Raw genomic sequence first — 19,796 nt, 5'->3', positions numbered from 1 at the left:
TTATATCCCCATGGGTTAGCAGAAGTATCCCTTGAGTCCAGGGTGATAAACAAGATAATGGATGCTTAGGATGATGTAAATATGAAACTGTGGCCATGGATGACAGGACCTTGTAATTTTCTAAAAACCCAGTATATTGACCACAATATCTTCATCATCTGCTAGACTGAAGACTTCCCTGTCCTGTTTGGGTGAGATGGGTAGCTCTTCTTATACAGAGGAAATCAATCTTTTGCCATCGCTTAAAAAAAAGCATAATGAACTGATTAAGTTGGAAGGACTTCTGCCAGTTACCTCTGCAGGTATGTCAGCCAGCTCAGCTTTAGATGATGCACTCCTTGTTTCTCCGTTGCACCAGTCCTTGCTCTTGCTAGCGGTTTCTGATGGAGCTGTCAGGAGGAGGAAGATGCAGGCAGAGAGAGAAACCATAGATATAGAAATGTAGAGCAGCATGACTCCTGGATAAGAATTTGATTAGTGGTCTCTATAAATATCAAAAATTGGCTGTATAAAATCTATGTGTCCTCCTTACGTTAAAAAGGATTGCAGGAAGAGATGGTGACATGAATTCAGGGGAATCTAATTGGATTTATTCTTGTCTCAACCTGAGGTATGTTTTGCAAGAGATAGTTATTTTAAGAGTGTATACAAGTTAGATTGGAACAAAATAGAGGCTGTTATCCTGTGAGGCTGCCTCAGAAGAATGATTCATGACGGTTTTGCTCCATGACATAGGAGTAAAACAGCCACATCAGGAAGGGAGCTTAGATGCTTAAAAAAAGCTATGTTTGTCATTACACTGATTAAGATAAATTCTCAACAACTGGAATTTCAGAATCAATATATTTTTATTACATTACTACAATATTATTGCCTTTATTATTATTGTCGTCATTATTACCATTTTGGAGGACACCATTCTGTCCTGAAAAAGGTACTGATTTACCTCTCAAGGTAGAAGAGTTGTGGTTAATTTAAGAGTTTGGCTCGTCCTTTTCCAGACTAGAGCCAATTAGATGTAGCACACTGAATTTAGGTCTGTCTTTTGCATTTATTTATTTCTCATGGGACACCTTAAGATCCCTAATTTGAGATTCCTGTTGGTTGAAATTTCATTTTCTTAATCAAAATAAATTTTAGGCCTGAACATAACTCTGAGTTAAGCTGGGCTTTCATCGTTGATATACACTGCTCAAAAAAATAAAGGGAACACAAGCAGAAGACAGCCGAGATCTGAATGAATGCAATAGCCTTATTAAATACTTTATTAATTACATACAGTAGTTTTGTGTTCCCTTTAGTATTTGAGCAGTGTATAAACTACTGTATATAAAGAACAAAGTATTTAATAAGGCTATTTCATTCATTCAGATCTCGGATGTCTTCTGCTTGTGTTCCCTTTATTTTTTTGAGCAGTATATTTTAGATGTATCAATTGTTACTTATACGGATTCTTGATTTTACTGAAGGAGTGGCCAAAATATAGTGCATAAAGTGTCTTCAGGAGGGCATATTCACATATATCTATATTTCACATGTGCTACAGTCATAGAACATAGAATAACAGGGTTTGGAAGGGACATTGGAGGTCTTCTAGTCCAATCCCCTATTCAAGCAGAAGACCCTACCATTCTGGACAAATGGTTGTCCAAACCCTTTTTGAAAATATCCAATGAAGGAGCACCTGCAACTTCTGAAGGAAAGCCGTTCCACTGATTAATTGTCCTCCCTGTCAGGAAATTTCTCAATTCTAGGTTAGATCTCTGTTTAATAATCTTATAACCATTACTTCTTGTCCTGTCTTCAAGTGCTTTGGAAAAAGTGTTGACCCCCCTCTCCTCTGTGACAGCCCAAGTATTTGAAAAATAGTCCTTCATTAGACTAGACATAATTAGTTCCCATAACTATTAATTTTATGGCTTAGCCCCCAGGCCTCTTATCATCTTTGTAACTCTTCTCTACACTCTACAGAGTCTCAGCATCTTTTTTTGTATTGTTAACAGAACTGGATGCAGTATTCCAAGTGTTGTCTTATCAATGCAGTATAAAATGGTACTATCACATCATGTGATTTTGATACAGGTAGTCCTTGATGTACAACCACAATTGAGTCCAAAATTTCTGTTGCTAAGCGAGACCCTTATTAAGTGAATTTTGTCCCATTTTACAATCTTTGTTGCCACAGTTCTTAAGTGAATCACTGCAGTTGTTAAGTTAGTAACAGGGTTGTTAAATGCATCCCCCATTGACTTTGCTTGTCAGAAGGTTGCAAAAGGTGATCACATGACCTGGGACACTGCAACCATCATAAATATGAGTCAGTTGTCAAGAATCTGAATTTTGATGCTGCAATGGTCATAAGTGTGAAAAATGATCATAAGTCATGTCACTTTTTTAGTACTATTGTAACTTCAAACGGTCATTAAATGAACTATTGAAAACAGAGGGCTTATCTGTATATCCCTCTGTTGATGCAGCAACTTTTTTGTTCCTCTTGTTTACATTAAATTTAATACACTCGGCTTTTCTATCACTAAGTTGAAGATATATTTGCAGAAATTTCAGTCTCCAGTGCTCAAATAATTTGCCAATTTCAATTTTATACACTTTAAATCAGTTTTGTCTCTATTGAACACAGTGGAATTTGTATTTGGATTATCAAATTCTGGTTCCAAAAACCTAGTAACCACTAGATGTGGAAAGCATTCTTTATTATCATCCAATGGTCATCCAGAATTTTGCATTTCATATAAACCCTTGCCACTGTAACCAAGTCCATCTACCTTGCTGTTTTTTTCTTCTTCTTTCCTTCCACCATTTCCATTATTAGAGCCTTCTCCAGTTCCTTTGAGCCTGGCCATTTTTTTTCAAGTGTAAACTTTGAGTTGATTTATTTGATGATCCGTTTGTTTCTTGGCTATCCTTTTCAGGCGTCTTCTCCAACACCAAAGTTCAAAAGCATCAATACTCTTCCTGTCCTGCTTCTTCAAAGTACAACTTTTGCTTCCTTAAGAGTATCACAGGGAATATTGTGACTTGAATATTTCTGACTGTTATAGACACATTACAATATCTGAATATCTTTTCCAAGGACTTGATGGCCATTCTGCCAAGTGAAGTGATATCAACACTGTAATGATGATTAGGTTAAATTATGTATTGGATTCCCTTTGTCAAGAACTGTCCATAATAGGAACTAAGATGGCGCTAAGTCTGCATTAAATTAAGAAAATTAATTAAAATTAAAAAGAATAACTGTTTCCATATTAGGAAACTTGAAAGTATGTTTAATATTCGCTATCATGATACAGCGTGGATTCAATGTCTGCGTACAATAAAGTCCCATTGTACAGTAGTTCAATGGATATTGATCTCAAATTAGTTGAGAACTGTAGTTTAAGAATTGTAGTTTAAAAGTCTTAAAATTGTGGTGTAGTTTTTAACACAGTAAAGTCAGTATTAAAAATTAACATGCTAGAAGCGCTCCACTGATTTGCCATTAGTTATTATGGAGAAATGGCACAAATGGAATCAGAATAAGATCGCAGCAAACCCATTTTTAGGGCTACCAGATCCTTGCTCCAAATATTCTGACGGCCACTACATGGTAGAAAAAGACATTCAGAAAACTCTTAACTCGATCCTGCCTTCTTGTGCTATCCGGATTTTGCAGTCTTCCAGATCCGTTAACGCTATTTCTTATTAATAGGAAATGGCAACTAAGATAGCGGCTAAACACGCGCCGCGGTAGGTTAGCTTTGGGGTAGCAGCCAAAACAGTGTAGACATTCTGGAGGATATTGGTTCTTAAATTTTTCTATATCTATGAGGCATTATTTCGCTGAAGGGAAACGCAAACGTGTTTCCGAGATCCAAGGAAAGGAAACCGAATAAAAAGCAAGGCTCTCTACGTAAACTTCTCTTAGAACCGGCCGGTTGAAAGGCCGCCCTTTCGAAATTAGCCTCCACCTCCTTCCCCCTCCTTTCCTCGCAACGAGGGACCTAACGATCCCTACCGTCAGCTTTATGCGCAGGCGCGCTCCTACCTGCGTGCTTGTCACCTCCAGGACGGACGGCACGCCGGCTGAGGAATTCCATCGCCGCCATCTTTGCTTTGGGCACGCTCGCCTTCTACGCCAAGCCCTCTCGAGCCCCAGGAAAGCCAGCGACGCCATCTTTGTTGCGGGGCTCAATATGAGAGCTGAGGAGGCGCCGGCGTTCGGGAACCTGCTGGAAAAATAAAGGTGGGAAAGCGAAGGAAACTGAGGCGTCTCCTCGCCTTTCTCTCTCCTCCAGCGTTCTGGGATGCGTTTAGTGTCCCTGGACTAGCCTTAGGATACAGGTGAGGAGGAGGAGGAGGACGAAGAAGGGAAGGAGCGGTGGCTTTGAGATGGAGAGACCGTTAATGATGTGAGGAAAACCTGGAGGTTTTCGGATAAAATTCCACTCCTTGCCCTCAGGACCTTGAAGGGCGTATTCAGGGGACGAGTTTACCTGCTGCTGCCGGTAAGAATTCCGTTTTCTTCCTTCAGGAATCAGTTTTAGGCTCTTCCCAGCTTTGTCTCTCTTTCTCCGAACTCAAGTCCGGAATCTAGTTTAGGATCGCTTTTGTAGATGTAACATGTACGAGGCCGGACCTTTTGAAGCCGAATACAGCCTCTGAACATGTGCAGAGTCCCTTCCTAGATGAAGCCTCTGCGTCTCTAAAGAGAACGAGGCTTCTCCTTGAGGGGGGAAGCATTCCCAGATATTTTTCTAAATTTAAAAAAAAAAAAAAAATCCTGAAGGAGGGATGCCCGCCTTAGATCCAGAGATAAATGAGATTTTTTTTTTTTTGAAACCATAATATAGCTGAATAATGTTTGATTTATGAAGCTCAAAGATACCTGCCTGAGCCATATACTATTTTGTACAGGAAGAATGGATGCAAGGCTTCAGGGAATGAAAATACGAGTATGTTCTGTTTCATAAGATAGCGCTATTATCATGGAAAGTAGGTTTTTTTTTTTTATCTCCGCTAACCTGGAAAAAAAAGGAAGTGCAGGTCTCTCAAACAGTAGGTTTTTTTTTTTTATCTCCGCTAACCTGGAAAAAAAAGGAAGTGCAGGTCTGTCAAACCTGTGGGATAAAATATATATTTGTTGGCGAGGACAGGGAGAGGAAAATTAGAGGATTAACTTTATGTCAGCGTATTGCTTCATTTCATGCTGCCACTTCATTTAATAAACAGTTGGGAAATCTATTCTGTAATGCAGAACACAATTAAATGTAAGGGATGGAAGAAAACTCAGCTGCAGCTTGCAGTAATGCTGGGGCAGCAGTTTTACTGCAAAAAGATCAATCAGCAGAATACACTGCAGAACAGCATACATGGGTTTGTTTGTTTTTTAATTCTCCAAGAATGAAACCAAAATCCAGATATCATAAAGGAGATTACAGCACTAAATTTAGTCATATTGCTTTGGATAATTGGATATCTTGAAGTGCTTTGATTAGGCATATAATGAGCTGAGTTGTAGTTGTGAAATTGTTTCTTTTATGATACTGAACTCTTGGGTAAGAATAGAAAGAAAAAAATAGTTAAATTAATTGGGCAACAGTCATCAGAAAATATTTATTTTCTGAATTCTTCTTAATATTTAGTTAGATCAGCTGTTGGTTCTGTTTTTGTTTTTTCAAAGATAAAATTAATATTGCACAAAGGATCCTTATAAATGTATGTAAGTAGGATTATCCACATGTTTTAAAAAGCCATGAAAATATTCATGAAAAAAATTACAAATTACTCTCATATTGAATATATTAATTTTTCACATTGCATTAGAGGATAAGGGTTAGGGTTTTGAAAAAAAGGAACGAAATCTAATTTGCTTAAATACAGGAAGACTTGGTCAGTAAAGCATGTATTGAAACCATCTTTTGTTTATTAATGTATCACATTTACTTGCTGCAAGTCTATATATACTATTTGACACAATATAAAGAACAATAAAAGCACAAATTTTAAAGAAAAATAAAAAAATAAGTGCACCTACATTCCAGATAACATGGTCTCAGCCACCAAATGCCCTCCAGAATAGTTACATTTTGAGAAGCTTCTAGAAGGCAACTGTAGTTGGAACCAAATGCACTTGTGGGAGATCATTCCAACAACAGAAAAACTATACTTCTGAATCTTGGCCCTCTAACTTCTGAAAAATGGAGGACAGCTTGCTGTCTCTCCTGGCATGATCAAAATGGTTGGACTGATTCCAGTGGAGAGATGAGTGGTCCAAAGTAACCCAATGGCAAGCCTTAAAGGGTTTTATAACTTAAAACCACCATTTTAAATTGTACTTGAAAGCAGATAGGAAGCAGGGTCCACAAAATATGTGCAATATGTGTCCTAGCACCCAAGCCATGCATTTTGCACCAACTAAAGATTCACCATGGTTTTTAAATGCAGGCCTATATAGAACATAATGATGAGGATGTAAGCTACCATTGGCAGATCTTTCTGTCCCAAGTAAAGTCATGATTGACACACCAGTGTAGTTGGGCAAAGTATCTCCTCGCCACAACTTTGGGGATAGAGAGATGAATTAGCAATAAATAAATTATCCATAAATTGCTATCTTTGATGTGGCTTACATAGAAGCATGCTGAGATTTATTTATTAGCATTATATCCTGCCCCAATCTAATACTATTAACAGCTTCCTTAGGAAAAAAAATGAAAACATAGTATGACTAAAAGAGAACATCATAAGACCCCAGAAATAAAAATAACATTAACAACACATGAGAAAATAGAAAGAAAATAAATGAAATATACAGTGCTTAAACTAAAATAATGTCATCTGAAATAACTCAATATTTAAACATTTTCCTGAAAGTTAACAAGGTGATGACCAGCCTGATCTCTATGATGTTATTCCAAAGCAGAAAAGGACAGTGTTCTAACTTTATACTCTCTCCCCACCACATCTTGGAAGGATGGGACTTATAAGTAGCTTCTTTCCAAAGAATCCAGTTAGTCAGGTCAATTCCAAGGAAGTGTTCCTTCAGATACCAAGCCATAAAGGCCATTATAACTTAATATCATATCTTTAGACAGCTATCCAGCGGCCAAAGGGCAATTAGTTCAGAGCCTGAGGACTTTGTGTTATACACCTATTGGTCAGAGCTTGTGGATATGTGGGCCTTCTACTGTGTTGTAAAGCTGCATTGACAGAATCTTGTAAATCTGAAAGTTCAATCCTCCGCCCTGACTCTTTATGACTGAGAAACCAGGGAGGCTTTGTTCTGAGTCTGCCTGTTATCCAGTTGTGTGCTGTGTATCTCTTATCTAATTGTTCCCTTGACAGTGTCTCTATGCCAATTTCCCAAGGTCTTTCCCACACATTATTACACATATTCAGGTCTGAACCCTAACTGAAAAAAAGGCCAAATAATTAATTTCTTCAAAGGTACCATGAAATTAGTTTACTATCACTATCTCAACAACCTTCCCTAAAAAGGGAGAATGCAGAATGGACAATAGTTATCTAAACCTCTTGGATCTGGGAATGGGTTTTTCTCAAGTGGTACACCTTTCTCCTTCAAAATTGCTATTTCTCACATCCATGCATTTTTTTATCTACTTCCCACAATAGCCAGGATGGCAAAGGTCCAAAGAATAGGTGGCAGGAGATAATCTAACTTCTATAATCCACTTCTTTGAAATGTATACAATAACCAAAAGGAATCACAAAATAATAGGATATGTTGTCCTAGTTTGTTTGTCTGTTGGATTTACGGTATGTGCCACCCTCTTCAGAGGTGACTTTAAGTTTAGTTACATCAAGTTCTTTGCCCATATGAAGTCAAGAAAATGGAGAATTTGAGTAACTGGGTAAAATGCTGTGCAAAATGGCCACAGTGAAAGCCATTTATTTGGAATGGCCAAGATTTCAAGAATACACCAATTTTGTTAGTTGCATACCTTAATTGAAAACATTATATTATCTGTTGTTCTTTTTTACATAATATTGTTTGTTCTGTTGTAAAGTTTAAAAACACTAGAAAATAAAGGAAGTAGTTTCTCATTGTATCCTTTAGCTCAGCTGCATACTAGTGAGAACAATGATAATGTAAATCCATAGCTAACCTGGGTATATTTTTTAAACAATAAAATGTATTTAACATTGCAACCAAAGACACCAAATATTTTTTCAACGGTATGTTCAACTGCATATATTTTTTTGGGGTGGGGTTTTAGCAAGGAACCCAGATGGGTGATACTATTGAATATTCTCAGCCATTACAAGATCAAGAATTGTCATGAAGGTTAAAATTTAAATCTAGTTAAGCTTCTATAATAATAAAACTCATCTTCTGATCTGGAAAAAGGCAACTGTGTGTTAAATTCAAAGTCTCTCCATGTCACTAATGTATAGCATTACAAATTAGCATTTAATGTTTTATATTAGGTTGTGAACTCTACAAAATATGAATCCCCATTTATATAGAAATGTGAAAAACAAATAAATATATTGAATTACAGTCATCCATGCAGGGGAGGGATGAAATGTACATTGCAACACAATTCTGCCCTTTACATGCTTGTCTGCAATGTCATGGTGCAAATTAAGGTGAAGCTTGTATTGTGATGTCACAGTACACGTTTCATCATTTTGGCATCATGATTTGGAATCAATGTCTATGTAGTATTATATAGAGCATATTCACTGCTTTTCATATGCGTTTAACAAATTTGATTTAGATATTCTAGCAAGTTTAGATATTCTTTTTTTTATAACAGGATGTTTTTAAAACATAGTATTTGAAAGTGGATTTTTTCAAAGCTTGTTGGCACTCCTGAAAGCAATATAGTGGCCATATCCTTTGAAAGACTAACACAACTCCTTTGAAAGTTGTTCCCATGTGCATACACAAAAATACTTTTACTAGGATACCTAGGCGCATATGGCTGATGACAGCTTATAAAGCAGCGATATTTGGAGGAATGATGATTCATTTGTGCTAACATGTTCTGTGGTGTACCCTTTTCAGTGCTTTTCACAGCTCTAATCTTCAGATCGCCCATTCTTTTTTTTTTTGCGTTATTTTATATTCATTACATAATGTTAATATAAATGATATAAAATTATGTAATCTGTTTTCATTTTTAATAAAGTTTGCTTAATATTGTTTGTTGTACCAATTACATTTCATAATACTATAATAATGTTTTGTTCTCAATATGTAGATGATATTGTTTATAAATACTTGAATGTGATTGCTGTTAAAATGCCTCAGCAAAACAATGATTGCTCACATTTGGAATCTGTTGGTGAGATAACCAAAGAAGATTTGATACACAAATCTCATGTGAGTTTCTGTTTAGTAATCTTTTTGTTGTATTCATCTTTGCTTCATTCTTAAATTCTCATCTTTGTCATTGACTAAAGTCAATGTATGTTCATTGTGTTATTAAATTAATGTTTGGGAAAAAGTCATGAAGTTTTACTTAATTTATTAAGTGGAGAATGTAGATGTCATATATTTATGGGCTAGAAGTAATAATGTACATTAATAAAAGATTTTGAATATCATATTTTAGTAACGTACCGGTAGTTTTACATGCTACTAGTTGAAAAATCAAAATAAGCATCTTTAAAATAATAGTTTTCTTAAGTTGTTATGCAATAAATATTTAGTATTTCTAGTATAACAATAGAGTTTCCCCTCTTTGTTCCATATTAGCTAATTTTATTAACTAACTGCCTGATTCCTTGTTGTTTTTAATAGGGGACTTGCCAAGACTGCAAGGTAAAAGGACCAAATCTGTGGGCATGCTTAGAGGTAAGCAGAATTAACATAGAGATAGTATTTAACTTGCAGCAATTCATTTAGTGACCGTTCAAAGTGACTTATGACCATTTTTTATATTTCATACTTTCATACTTTGTAGCAGCCCCATGATCACATGATCAAAGTTCAGATGCTTGCCAACTGATTCATACTAATGATCATTGATCTGTCCCAAGATCATGTGATCACCTTTTGCAGCCTTTTGACAAGCAAAATCAATGGGGAAGCCAAATTCACTTAACCTTGTTACTAACTTATCAACTGCAGTGATTCACTTAATAACTGTGGCAAGAAAGGTCATAAAATAGGACAAAACTTAATAAATGTCTCACATAACAACATAAATTTTGGGCTCAATTGTGGTCGTAAGTCGAGGACTACCTGTATATAATATGCAATGATAAGAGTTTTTCTTTCTGAAAGTGCAACTTTACCAGGCATTAACTCTGCAATCATTATTTATTCGTCTTTTATTGATCTCTAGTCAGAACTAAGGTTACTTAAAATTTCTGGATGGTGTGATTGTATGCAAATTGTATATTGTTTCCTTAATGAAGGCTACATTTCAATTCCATTTTTGAAAGCTGGCAATCAAGTCTAGTGCTTTAACAGTTGAACCGCAGTACATTTTAATTTCATCTGAAACTTGCAGGTCAACATTCCATTTTTATTGGAAATGTGGGATGAAATATATGTTAAGTTTCTATTATGTTGTTCCAGAGAATGTTTTTAAGATGATTTAACAAAGCCATATAGTTTTGTAAAGTCTCTTTTGTGAAAAAAATAGTTCCCTACATAAATGGAATGGCATATGAAAAACATTTTAACGTGCCTGTGTATTCTTCCTAAAAAGTCACTTTATATTTTAACTCAATTGTGTTAATCAGAAGAATTTAGTGTAATATACATATAAACTGCCTTATAATAATAATTCAACGTTATAGAAAGAATTTCTATCAATTAAAATAAATTGATGCATTTCATTCTTTGTTTTTGTTAGCTATTCAGTTTAATAACAGAGCTTTCCAGGGAGATACAATATTAACCATGTTTGTTAACATAGACGTTCTATGTTATCGTAGTCATTTATCTTTAGTCAGATAAATGAACTGCAGTTGAAAAGCATTGGTAGATGTTAAAGTTCATTATGTAATGTTAGGAAACCTTTTTATGATATATATTTTGGTTCAAGTAATTATAGGGTTACGGCTAAAGTTTGGCCATAAAAGAGTAATTGCTGTATAGGTTGCCTTAGAAGTTGAATTTATAATAAATATGCATTTGATATGATTTAAGTGATCATTGAAAATAATAAATCTATAAAGGATACATAATTAACTGAATATGCTATACTTTTTTATAAATTTATTAAAATGTTTTTTTAAAGAAAGATTAAAAACTAATGTAAAGTAAGTAGAAAAAGAAAAGAAAAAACCAGAAAGCTAAAATGCAGGAAAGGGAAAAAAGAAACAAGAAACGAAGAAGTGAACCATATGATCATAAGTGTGACCTAACAATAAAATAAAAAATTGAATTGTTTATTTAAAAGGGAAAAATTAATCTGTAGGTTTTACATTTTTAATTCAGCTTCTAAAATAAGTACAAATCCTTATAGCAGAATATAAATTCCTTTATATAGGGATTGAAGGGAATAGCATTTCAATTCTGGTTTTGTAGTTTTTATAGTGTTAGGATGGTTAATTATTTATGCAAGCATAAATAGAAAATGTTTTGCTGTGAATTAATTAAAATGATCTCAAAAGGTTGCATAACAGATTTGTTAATATTAAGTATGACCATTTTGCTCCATTCCATAAATCTTTTCCAACAATCCTATTCACCATGCCTCTTCAGAGGCATTATTTGGCACTGTCATTGTTCTATTTTTAAAGTATTTCTAGTAGCTGTTTGCTAAGAAAGCAAACTGCTCAAATTTTCTAAGAAGCAGTGGGTTTAGTTGTTTATTATTATAGTGGATTGCATCTTGTTAATGTTTACTTTGTTCGGTTTAACAGAATAGATGCTCCTACGTTGGTTGTGGGGAGTCACATATAGATCATAGCACCATACATTCAGAGGTATGTTTGTATATGCTTTTGACAGTTTACACAATCTTCACAGTTCAGAATTTCTTGGTGCTCTGTGGTTACACATAGCATTCTGTCCTGCCACATTTCTCTAATGATAATTTATTAATATGCATGATTAACAGAAATTTGAATAGCTTTATGTTGGAATCCCAGAATAATTCAATTTCATGTATAATTTATTCAGTACATTTACATTCTGTTTTTCTGAGAGGAATTCAGTGAGCAAAAGAAAGAAAGAAAAAGAAAACAAGCATATAAAATATATGAAAATAGTAAATAGTAAATAGCTATGGTACTAGTGTTCACAGTATGCAATGAAGCAAAATGCTTTTGTTCGATAAATTTTTATGGAAATTGCATGTTATGATTGAACTTCCCAAAATATTTCTGCTAAAGGGGCTTTATGTAGAAACTTGATATTGGAAGAAAAATTATTACAAAACACCATTTCTATTCTGAACCAGTAAAACTGCATTTTTTGCAGTCCTTAAGAGTCTTAAAGCAAGGGAAACATACTCTAAACAACATTAATTTGGACAAGAAGTGCACTGTTCCATGGGAAGGATATTAATAATTGTACAGGGTCGGGAGATTTGCTGCTGTTATTCTGATTAGTATGGTATTGCCTTGAAACTGTCTGTTGACCTTTTAGTACATATGGATTTAACCATCTGTCTCCTTCATCTTCCTTGTGCATGATATGCTAAAGACTATATAAAGTATAAATTATGAGGCAGTAATTAATCTTTATCAGCTGGTGGGCGGGTAAATGTATTGGTCAGTATATGAGTTACTATACCAGGAGCAGGGAATCCTAGATTTTAGTTGTCTCTTAAGCAAATTGGCTAATTTACAATCACTCATTCTCTCTTCAACTCTAGATTGGGAAATAAAAAAAAAAAAATCTGTATACCAAACAACATTGGACAGAGTCTATAATGATCAAATAAAGAGATGTTCAAGCTGCAGTGGATTGATTTAGACTATGTTTGAATAGCGCGCGCACACACAGACACACACACACACTGTGCTCTTAGTCTTCATATTGGTTATAATGAAAAATATCATTACTATTTTGTTTTCTAGGAAACAAAGCACTGTTTAACAGTTAATCTTACAACACTTCGTGTCTGGTGTTATGCATGCAGCAAAGAAGTATTTCTGGATAGAAAGCTAAGAACTCATTCTTCCTTACAAAATGTACGGTTATCTTCCCCTGGTCCAGAACATATCGTACAGGTATAATCATCCAAATATATCATCTGGCATAAATTCTACTAGGATTTTATAAGGAGATAGCATTTTTTGCTATTCCTGTTGAGATTTGTAATATTGTAACTAAAAAGGGGGAAATTTATTCTTCTGTCTGATAGCATGAAAAAAAATATTTTAAAAGAAGCTTTATTATGAGAAATGTATGCTTTTATAAAAGAATTGTGCTTATAAATATTACAGTATAAACATTAACAACATATAACTGTTTTTGCAATCTTGGGTGATTTCTTTGAAAACCAAAATGTGTATCAGTATTTATAGTTGAGATTGTAATTTATCTATTTTTGTATAAATCATCTTTGTGTTGTGGCTTTGAATCCAAACAGCCCCTTGCCAAGGATTTTTTTTGCGAGTATTAAAAATTAATTGTTATTTAAATTAATTCTTTAAATATTAAATACTAACTCACCTGCAGATTGACAAGAGAAAAATATCTCATTTAGATATATTTATGTAGAAATATGCTTAAAAGTAATAAAATATTGCTAGCTTACTGCATTTTTGTAGCATATACGTCTTAATTCTTTCTGTGAATAGACTGTATTTATCTGCAAAATAGTTGTTTACACTATGAGCCATCTGATGACAGAACTAAGAAATATCTCAAAGATATATCAAAGCTATTGTTATATCAAGGCTATTGTGTCAATTTGTAATATGCAGTTATTCCGTAAAGCAAATGAAACCATTTCTATTGCCAGACAGTATGTTGTGGCAGACTTATGTTCCTACAAAAATGTTTTTTTAGCCTAGTTACATTATTCAATAATGAAATATTATGATATATATATACATCATTGGACTTTTGGCTTTGTATGGAACAAAATATATATTGGAAATGGATATAAATAACTTTATAGGCTCATTAGAAAAAATGGAAAGAAAAGTCGTAATCTTTATGAAGAATGCTCCTCAGAATTTTGCTTTTTTTTTAAATCTTCCATTAAGGATATTAAGTTACCCAGTATCCCTACACTGAAAATTCCTTTAATTGCAACATTTGATGACCTAGATGTTCAAATTGATGAAGAAGATGAATTAAAGGCTAGAGGTAATAAAGTAGGGTAATTCACATGAATATTGTTAAATGAACAAATTATTAATATGATAATTGCAATTCATTTTTAAGGCTAAAAAATGTTCTGTTGCTAGGATGTGCTTGGTTTCTCATGGGTGAACATTTGTTTTTATTTATTGGAATTTAGCCTAAAAACGGGAATACAGTTGGATGGTGAATGTCACACAGTGACATATATGCAGATTTCTGTATGATAGCAATATAGTAACATTGTTTTCAGGGTAAAAATATTCAGAAATTCTGTAAATACTATAAAAAAGCTGATTCTAAATTTTTACAGAATGAGGGCTTATTTATATCCTGTATACACTGTAACTTTTTTCATTGGCTTGCTAAGCAGTATTTCTAATTTACAGGTTTGACGGGCTTGAGAAATATTGGAAACACTTGTTACATGAATGCAGCTTTACAAGCACTTTCAAACTGGTAAAAAAATGAATATAAAACTGTTTGTGTTTTCCTTTCCTTTAGCCAGTAATTTCAGTAATTTCTGGGGAAAAGATAGAAAATAAATAGTTAGCCCTCAAAGAGAATTTCCATACTGATGAGATTGGAAGCGTATACATTTAATAGATGAATAAATAAATTTTAATCTATATTAAAAGCTTCTAGCTGTACATTTTCCAGCTTCTGAAGATTTCCATGAACAGGAAACAAAATTTTTGGAATGAATTTCCTCCTTGCAAATTTCTAAGAACATAGTTTTTTGGTTACTTCCTGTTTCATGGATAAATTAAATAAACCCCTGAAATCTACTTTGATATAATGCTACAGTTCGGCCTCAGCAGATGTTCAATAATGAGCTCTATTGATTTCATTAATATAGCATATTTCAGATGCCAATTCTTTTATTGTTACTTATTTTTTTAGAGTTACAGGAGGAGAAAAGACGGGGGAAAGGAAATTGGAGAAAAGTGTATATTTAAGATTCACAAACTATACAAATTGCATAAAGAATTTGCAAAACATTTTTAAAAATGTACAAGTCATATTTGGAACAAATATACAATAATTTAACATTTGAACATTTTATACTAGAATTGGTTCAGAAATTGATAAAAGTGATTGAAATGACAAGATTAAGTCAAAATAATAAACAAAAATTTGGAATTAATTTGAAGCAGTAAATGTTAAAGTTTAGTGTTTTAAAATCTTACATTGGAAAAGAACAACTTTAGATATGATGGAAGGCCATGTGAAGTTATGAATTGTTTCCAAATTTAAGTTATTAAACTTTTTAGATATGAATTTTTTTGGACATTGATGCATATTCCCAAAACTTAATCTACCAGTTAGCAGGTGAAATTGTACAGTAGTCTAGCAGTGATTATATATAAAGCCAACTTAATATATACTGTGAGAATATAAAGCTTAATAGAAAACAACTGGTAGAAAAGAAAAGTATCATGTTTTAAAATAGTTCAACTTTGTAAAATTGTATCATATATGGAAGAATCCAACCTCATTGTGCATTACTTTTTAAAATATGAATTATTCATTTTGGCAGGCAGGGCTGAATTAATATACTACTAAAACAAATTTCTTCTAAAACTCTGTAATATTCAGAGTAAATTTAATATTTACCTTCTATTGATATTCTCATATGTTACATATCAGTTACCTGCTTAAATTCTCCATCTCTTTAATCATGCAGTCTTTGACTTGTTCAGTTCCTGAATCATGTTCCAAAAACAGTTTGTATATATGATCTAACAGATATTTGCTTAAATATTGACTGTTGAAATGGTAAAAGTAACTTTTTTTTGTCATCGATTATGACATACAAGAAGATTTACTCTTAGCATGCTGAAAAGATGCAGGAGGATTCAGCAATATTATTGACTACATTGAACATTAAATGCTTTTTTTAATGATAGAGAATTCATATGATAGTTGAATTTTCTAAGACTGAAGAACTATGGATATATGTAGCATTCTTTCAAAATACTAGTTTGTGCTTGTTTTGTTTTTTCCCTTATCAGCCCCCCATTGACACAGTTTTTCCTTGACTGTGGGAGTTTAGCTCGGACCGATAAAAAACCAGCCATTTGCAGAAGTTACTACAAACTTATAACAGAACTCTGGCATAAAAGCAGGTATGGTGCTACTTTCATTTTTATGATGTGTTTTTATAAATCAATTTGATATATAATACTGTTTCAGATGAGAATGCTTTCCAAATAATGGATTATATACAATCTTACATATTTCTGTTCATACAATGGATTTTGTCTATTCCTCAAATTCCATGATGTACCACCAACATCTGATCTGGAGGGTTGGACTGTCATCTGAAACAACCTGAGAATATCAGAGTTGGGAGGGGGGAGATTCCACATGTGGAAAGATAACCTTCCACTTCACAATTCTATACGGTAGAAGGGAACACACCATTGGAATGCTTGTTAGTAGTAAGTACATGAACTAGAATTCTGGTTTGTAATTATGCAGTTATTACTATAGCAACCTATTCATTTTATTAGGTTTAACAATAATAAATACTTTGATTTAATAAATAGCAAAGTATTTTAAGCAAAAACCAACATCCAGTTCTGACTATTCACCAGTGGAACCATATCCATCCTTAGAGTAGATTCTGTATACTGTATTCTTTGGACTATAAGATGCATCTAGCTTTTGCGGAAGAAAACAAGGAAAAAAATCTACCTCTGCCTCCCAGCATCCATCCAGTATTCATCTAGCCCGTTCTCTATGGCCCATTCACGCCATGGCTTGTTCACCACCACGACCCATCTTAGAACAGCTGATCAGCGCAGCACTAACCCCCCTCCCCCACTGCAATATTCGCTGTATAAGACACACAAACATTTCCACCCACTTTTTGGGGGGTGGGTGGAAAGTATGTCTTATACTCCAAAAAATACAGTACATTTACATAGAAATAAATCCTGTTCTATTATACATAATTGTGATATATGAAGACAGTAAAATTAAGAATTTCCTAGTTTTAATATTCCCGATTTGCTAAACATTGTGAACATTGGTACACTGAAGTACTCCATTCAGTTTGAGAAAGTGTAAACAAAATTAAATGTTTTTTGTTCCAGGCCTGGAGCTGTGGTCCCCACAAATTTGTTTCAAGGAATTAAAGCTGTTAATCCAACATTTCGAGGCTATTCGCAACAAGTAAGCCTTTCCTATTTTTAGGCCACTAAAATTATTGTTGCTAAACAGTTGCAAGATTCAAAGAAATAAAAACACAAGTAAAATAGATATGCACAAGAAAGATACTGGGAGTAGTTATTACATAGTGAAACAGAAATAATAGTTGTTTCTGGCAAACTGCTGTGCTTTTTTGTGTATTTCTCCTTTATTCAGGTAAGTTGATTAATTGAGGTTTTATACCTACAATGTGATGTAATACAAACACCTTACAATACAAAGTTTAATTTTTTTCTATGCAGAGAGTTCTAGGAAGAGAGAGCTAGGACCATATATTTTTTGTTTTAAAAATAATTTAAATGACAGAAATTAATTTCAATCTTCAAAATGCTGATTAATATAACATTTAGATTAATTATAGTGATAGATCTAGTGTAAAGGAAATAGATTTTGGGGATGTGGCTTTTCTTTTGCCTCATCTTCTAATGGCCAACGGCCATTTTGTATAAAATGAGCTCTGACATGGGGAACGAGAGCCAAAAAATCAGGCAGGAGAAAAAAATGAGACATTGTTCTGTCTGATTATTTCATGCAATAGCACAAGCTATCTAGAAGGGTGTCTGATGCCCAAAATAGACATTCCAAGGAGATTCTATGAGCAAGAGCTACAGAAAAAAAACCCATTCTGTCTGTTCTCTTCCCTCCATATTCCTCTGGATCCCTCACTATACTTTTACAGAACACATTATAAAATGGAAGTAATTAAAAGCAGTACTGTATGTTACACCTATATCCCTCTTAATATATATTTACTTTTAACTAATTAGTATTCTTTAAAATCTTATCACATTAGGTGTGTATTTTAAACCATGTACTTACCTGTTTTAAATTTTAGGATGCCCAGGAATTTCTACGTTGTTTAATGGATTTGCTTCATGAAGAGTTAAAAGAAACTGTTATTACATTAGAGGATAGTAACACAACAAATGTTGAGGAGAGAATGGAAGAAGAAAAATGCCAATCAGATACAGATTTTCAATCATGTGTTAACAATGATAAGGTAGAAAATGATCCTTGGTCAAAACCTATGGCAGACGACCCTGCAGAAAATGCAATGTTAATTGAGGAGGATGGAAATATATCTAAAGATTATAGAAAAGAGAGATCCTTGTGTACCAAAATGAATAGAACAAATTCTATGGACGACACAGAAAAAGATATAAACAGTTTTCGTGAAACAGCTGAACTTTTGAATAATCAGGAAACAGTGAAGGTACAAATACACAGCAGATATTCAGGTGATTGTATGAATATTATTTCAAAGTTATTAAAAGGCTTACATGCATAGCATTAGCTTGGGTTACATAGTAATGTCATGCTGATAGAACTGATTCCTAATTTCCTTTTGTCTTCTGTTATATGTACTCTTGAGGCTGGGGGGACAGTCTCAGGCAGAGGTTAGGCAGTGTCCAAAGGAACAACATAAATTCCTATTTCATGAACTTGCCTAAGATTTGCCTTCTCTGTTATGTGTTTTCCCAGCTTATGCAGCATCCTTTCTACTTTAAAACATGTTAACTAATAGTGTGCCATACTATCATCTTGCTCAAGTGGTTCTGATCTTTGTGGCATGAAATGTTTTTATATTTACTGACTTTAGAAAGATAGATATGGAATAATCTGTAATGCCCAGTGGTCTCACCAAAATCAGGATAAAATTCTACCATTTTAAGTATATATGTGAATAATGGAAGACCTATGCAAAAGGAAGAAAAGGAATGGGACACCTAAATTAACAATGAACAAAAGTATGACAAAATGTAGCACTAATAATTATGTTCTATACCTCCAGTGTACAAAGCAATTCTTAGTCTCTGTAATAATCACTTAACATGGCATTTGTCATGAAAGCTTTCTCTAGGTTTGTCCTATCTCTCAAATGTGTAATTTACAGTTAGAAAAATAAAAATAAAACCTTCATTGTAGGACAGAGATGAATAAGTATTAAGAAGAGGCTAGCATATAATATATAATGTATGATCATAAATAGGAAATGTGGGCATTTGTTCAATGATTTGATAAATTTCAGCTTTTATTTGTGTAGATAGCTCATGCATCTCAACAGATAAATTTAACTTTTCCTCTTGTATGGTTAACCCTTAACTTATGCATGCATGCATGCATGCAAGCAAATGCACATGCACATACTTTTCATAGCAGAACCCATTTTTATTTTATTTAGTCCTACCAGCTTCCCCAAACAATCCAAATCTGTTTTTATTTGGCCATTTTGCTACCAAAGTTTGTGATGTGAGTTTAGGCTATTTTCAATGGGTTTAGAATACATTTTGAAGAGTGGGAAAGGGAAAGTTTAAGATGTTTCAACTCATATAATCCC

At 33.8% G+C, this 19,796-nt stretch overlaps 2 protein-coding genes across 6 annotated transcripts in view; one reads left to right on the top strand and one right to left on the bottom strand.

The window, feature by feature from the left end:
- Positions 1 to 4,105, bottom strand: part of MIGA1 (mitoguardin 1) — a 42,172-nt gene extending 38,067 nt beyond the window's left edge. Inside the window, exons 1-2 of the mRNA XM_034437036.3 lie at positions 4,046 to 4,105; positions 295 to 389 (exon numbers count right to left, since the gene is read on the bottom strand). The gene's annotated coding sequence lies outside the window, so the exon portion shown is untranslated. The remainder of the gene's footprint in view (positions 1 to 294; positions 390 to 4,045) is intronic.
- USP33 (ubiquitin specific peptidase 33) overlaps positions 1 to 19,796 on the top strand; it is a 42,708-nt gene that overhangs the window by 2,233 nt on the left and 20,679 nt on the right. For 2 of the 5 annotated variants that reach the window (XM_034437032.3, XM_034437030.3), the window contains exons 1-11: positions 4,206 to 4,505; positions 4,915 to 4,992; positions 9,228 to 9,349; positions 9,770 to 9,823; positions 11,848 to 11,910; positions 13,009 to 13,161; positions 14,146 to 14,248; positions 14,632 to 14,701; positions 16,258 to 16,371; positions 17,344 to 17,422; positions 18,294 to 18,696. In XM_034437032.3, the coding sequence (XP_034292923.1) occupies positions 4,986 to 4,992; positions 9,228 to 9,349; positions 9,770 to 9,823; positions 11,848 to 11,910; positions 13,009 to 13,161; positions 14,146 to 14,248; positions 14,632 to 14,701; positions 16,258 to 16,371; positions 17,344 to 17,422; positions 18,294 to 18,696 (1,168 nt within the window). In that variant the 5' untranslated portion in view covers positions 4,206 to 4,505; positions 4,915 to 4,985. Of the gene's footprint in view, positions 1 to 3,844; positions 4,506 to 4,914; positions 4,993 to 9,227; positions 9,350 to 9,769; positions 9,824 to 11,847; positions 11,911 to 13,008; positions 13,162 to 14,145; positions 14,249 to 14,631; positions 14,702 to 16,257; positions 16,372 to 17,343; positions 17,423 to 18,293; positions 18,697 to 19,796 lie in introns of those variants that run through there. The other 3 variants (XM_087889849.1, XM_034437033.3, XM_034437034.3) reach the window with 2 other exon arrangements.

Source organism: Pantherophis guttatus, chromosome 3, assembly GCF_059756535.1.
Source record: "Pantherophis guttatus breed Tessera chromosome 3, ASM5975653v1, whole genome shotgun sequence".
NCBI classification, from domain to species: Eukaryota; Metazoa; Chordata; class Lepidosauria; order Squamata; family Colubridae; genus Pantherophis; species Pantherophis guttatus.
The sequence above is the reverse complement of the archived record's forward strand: the minus strand, read 5'-3'. Positions and strand labels throughout refer to the sequence as shown.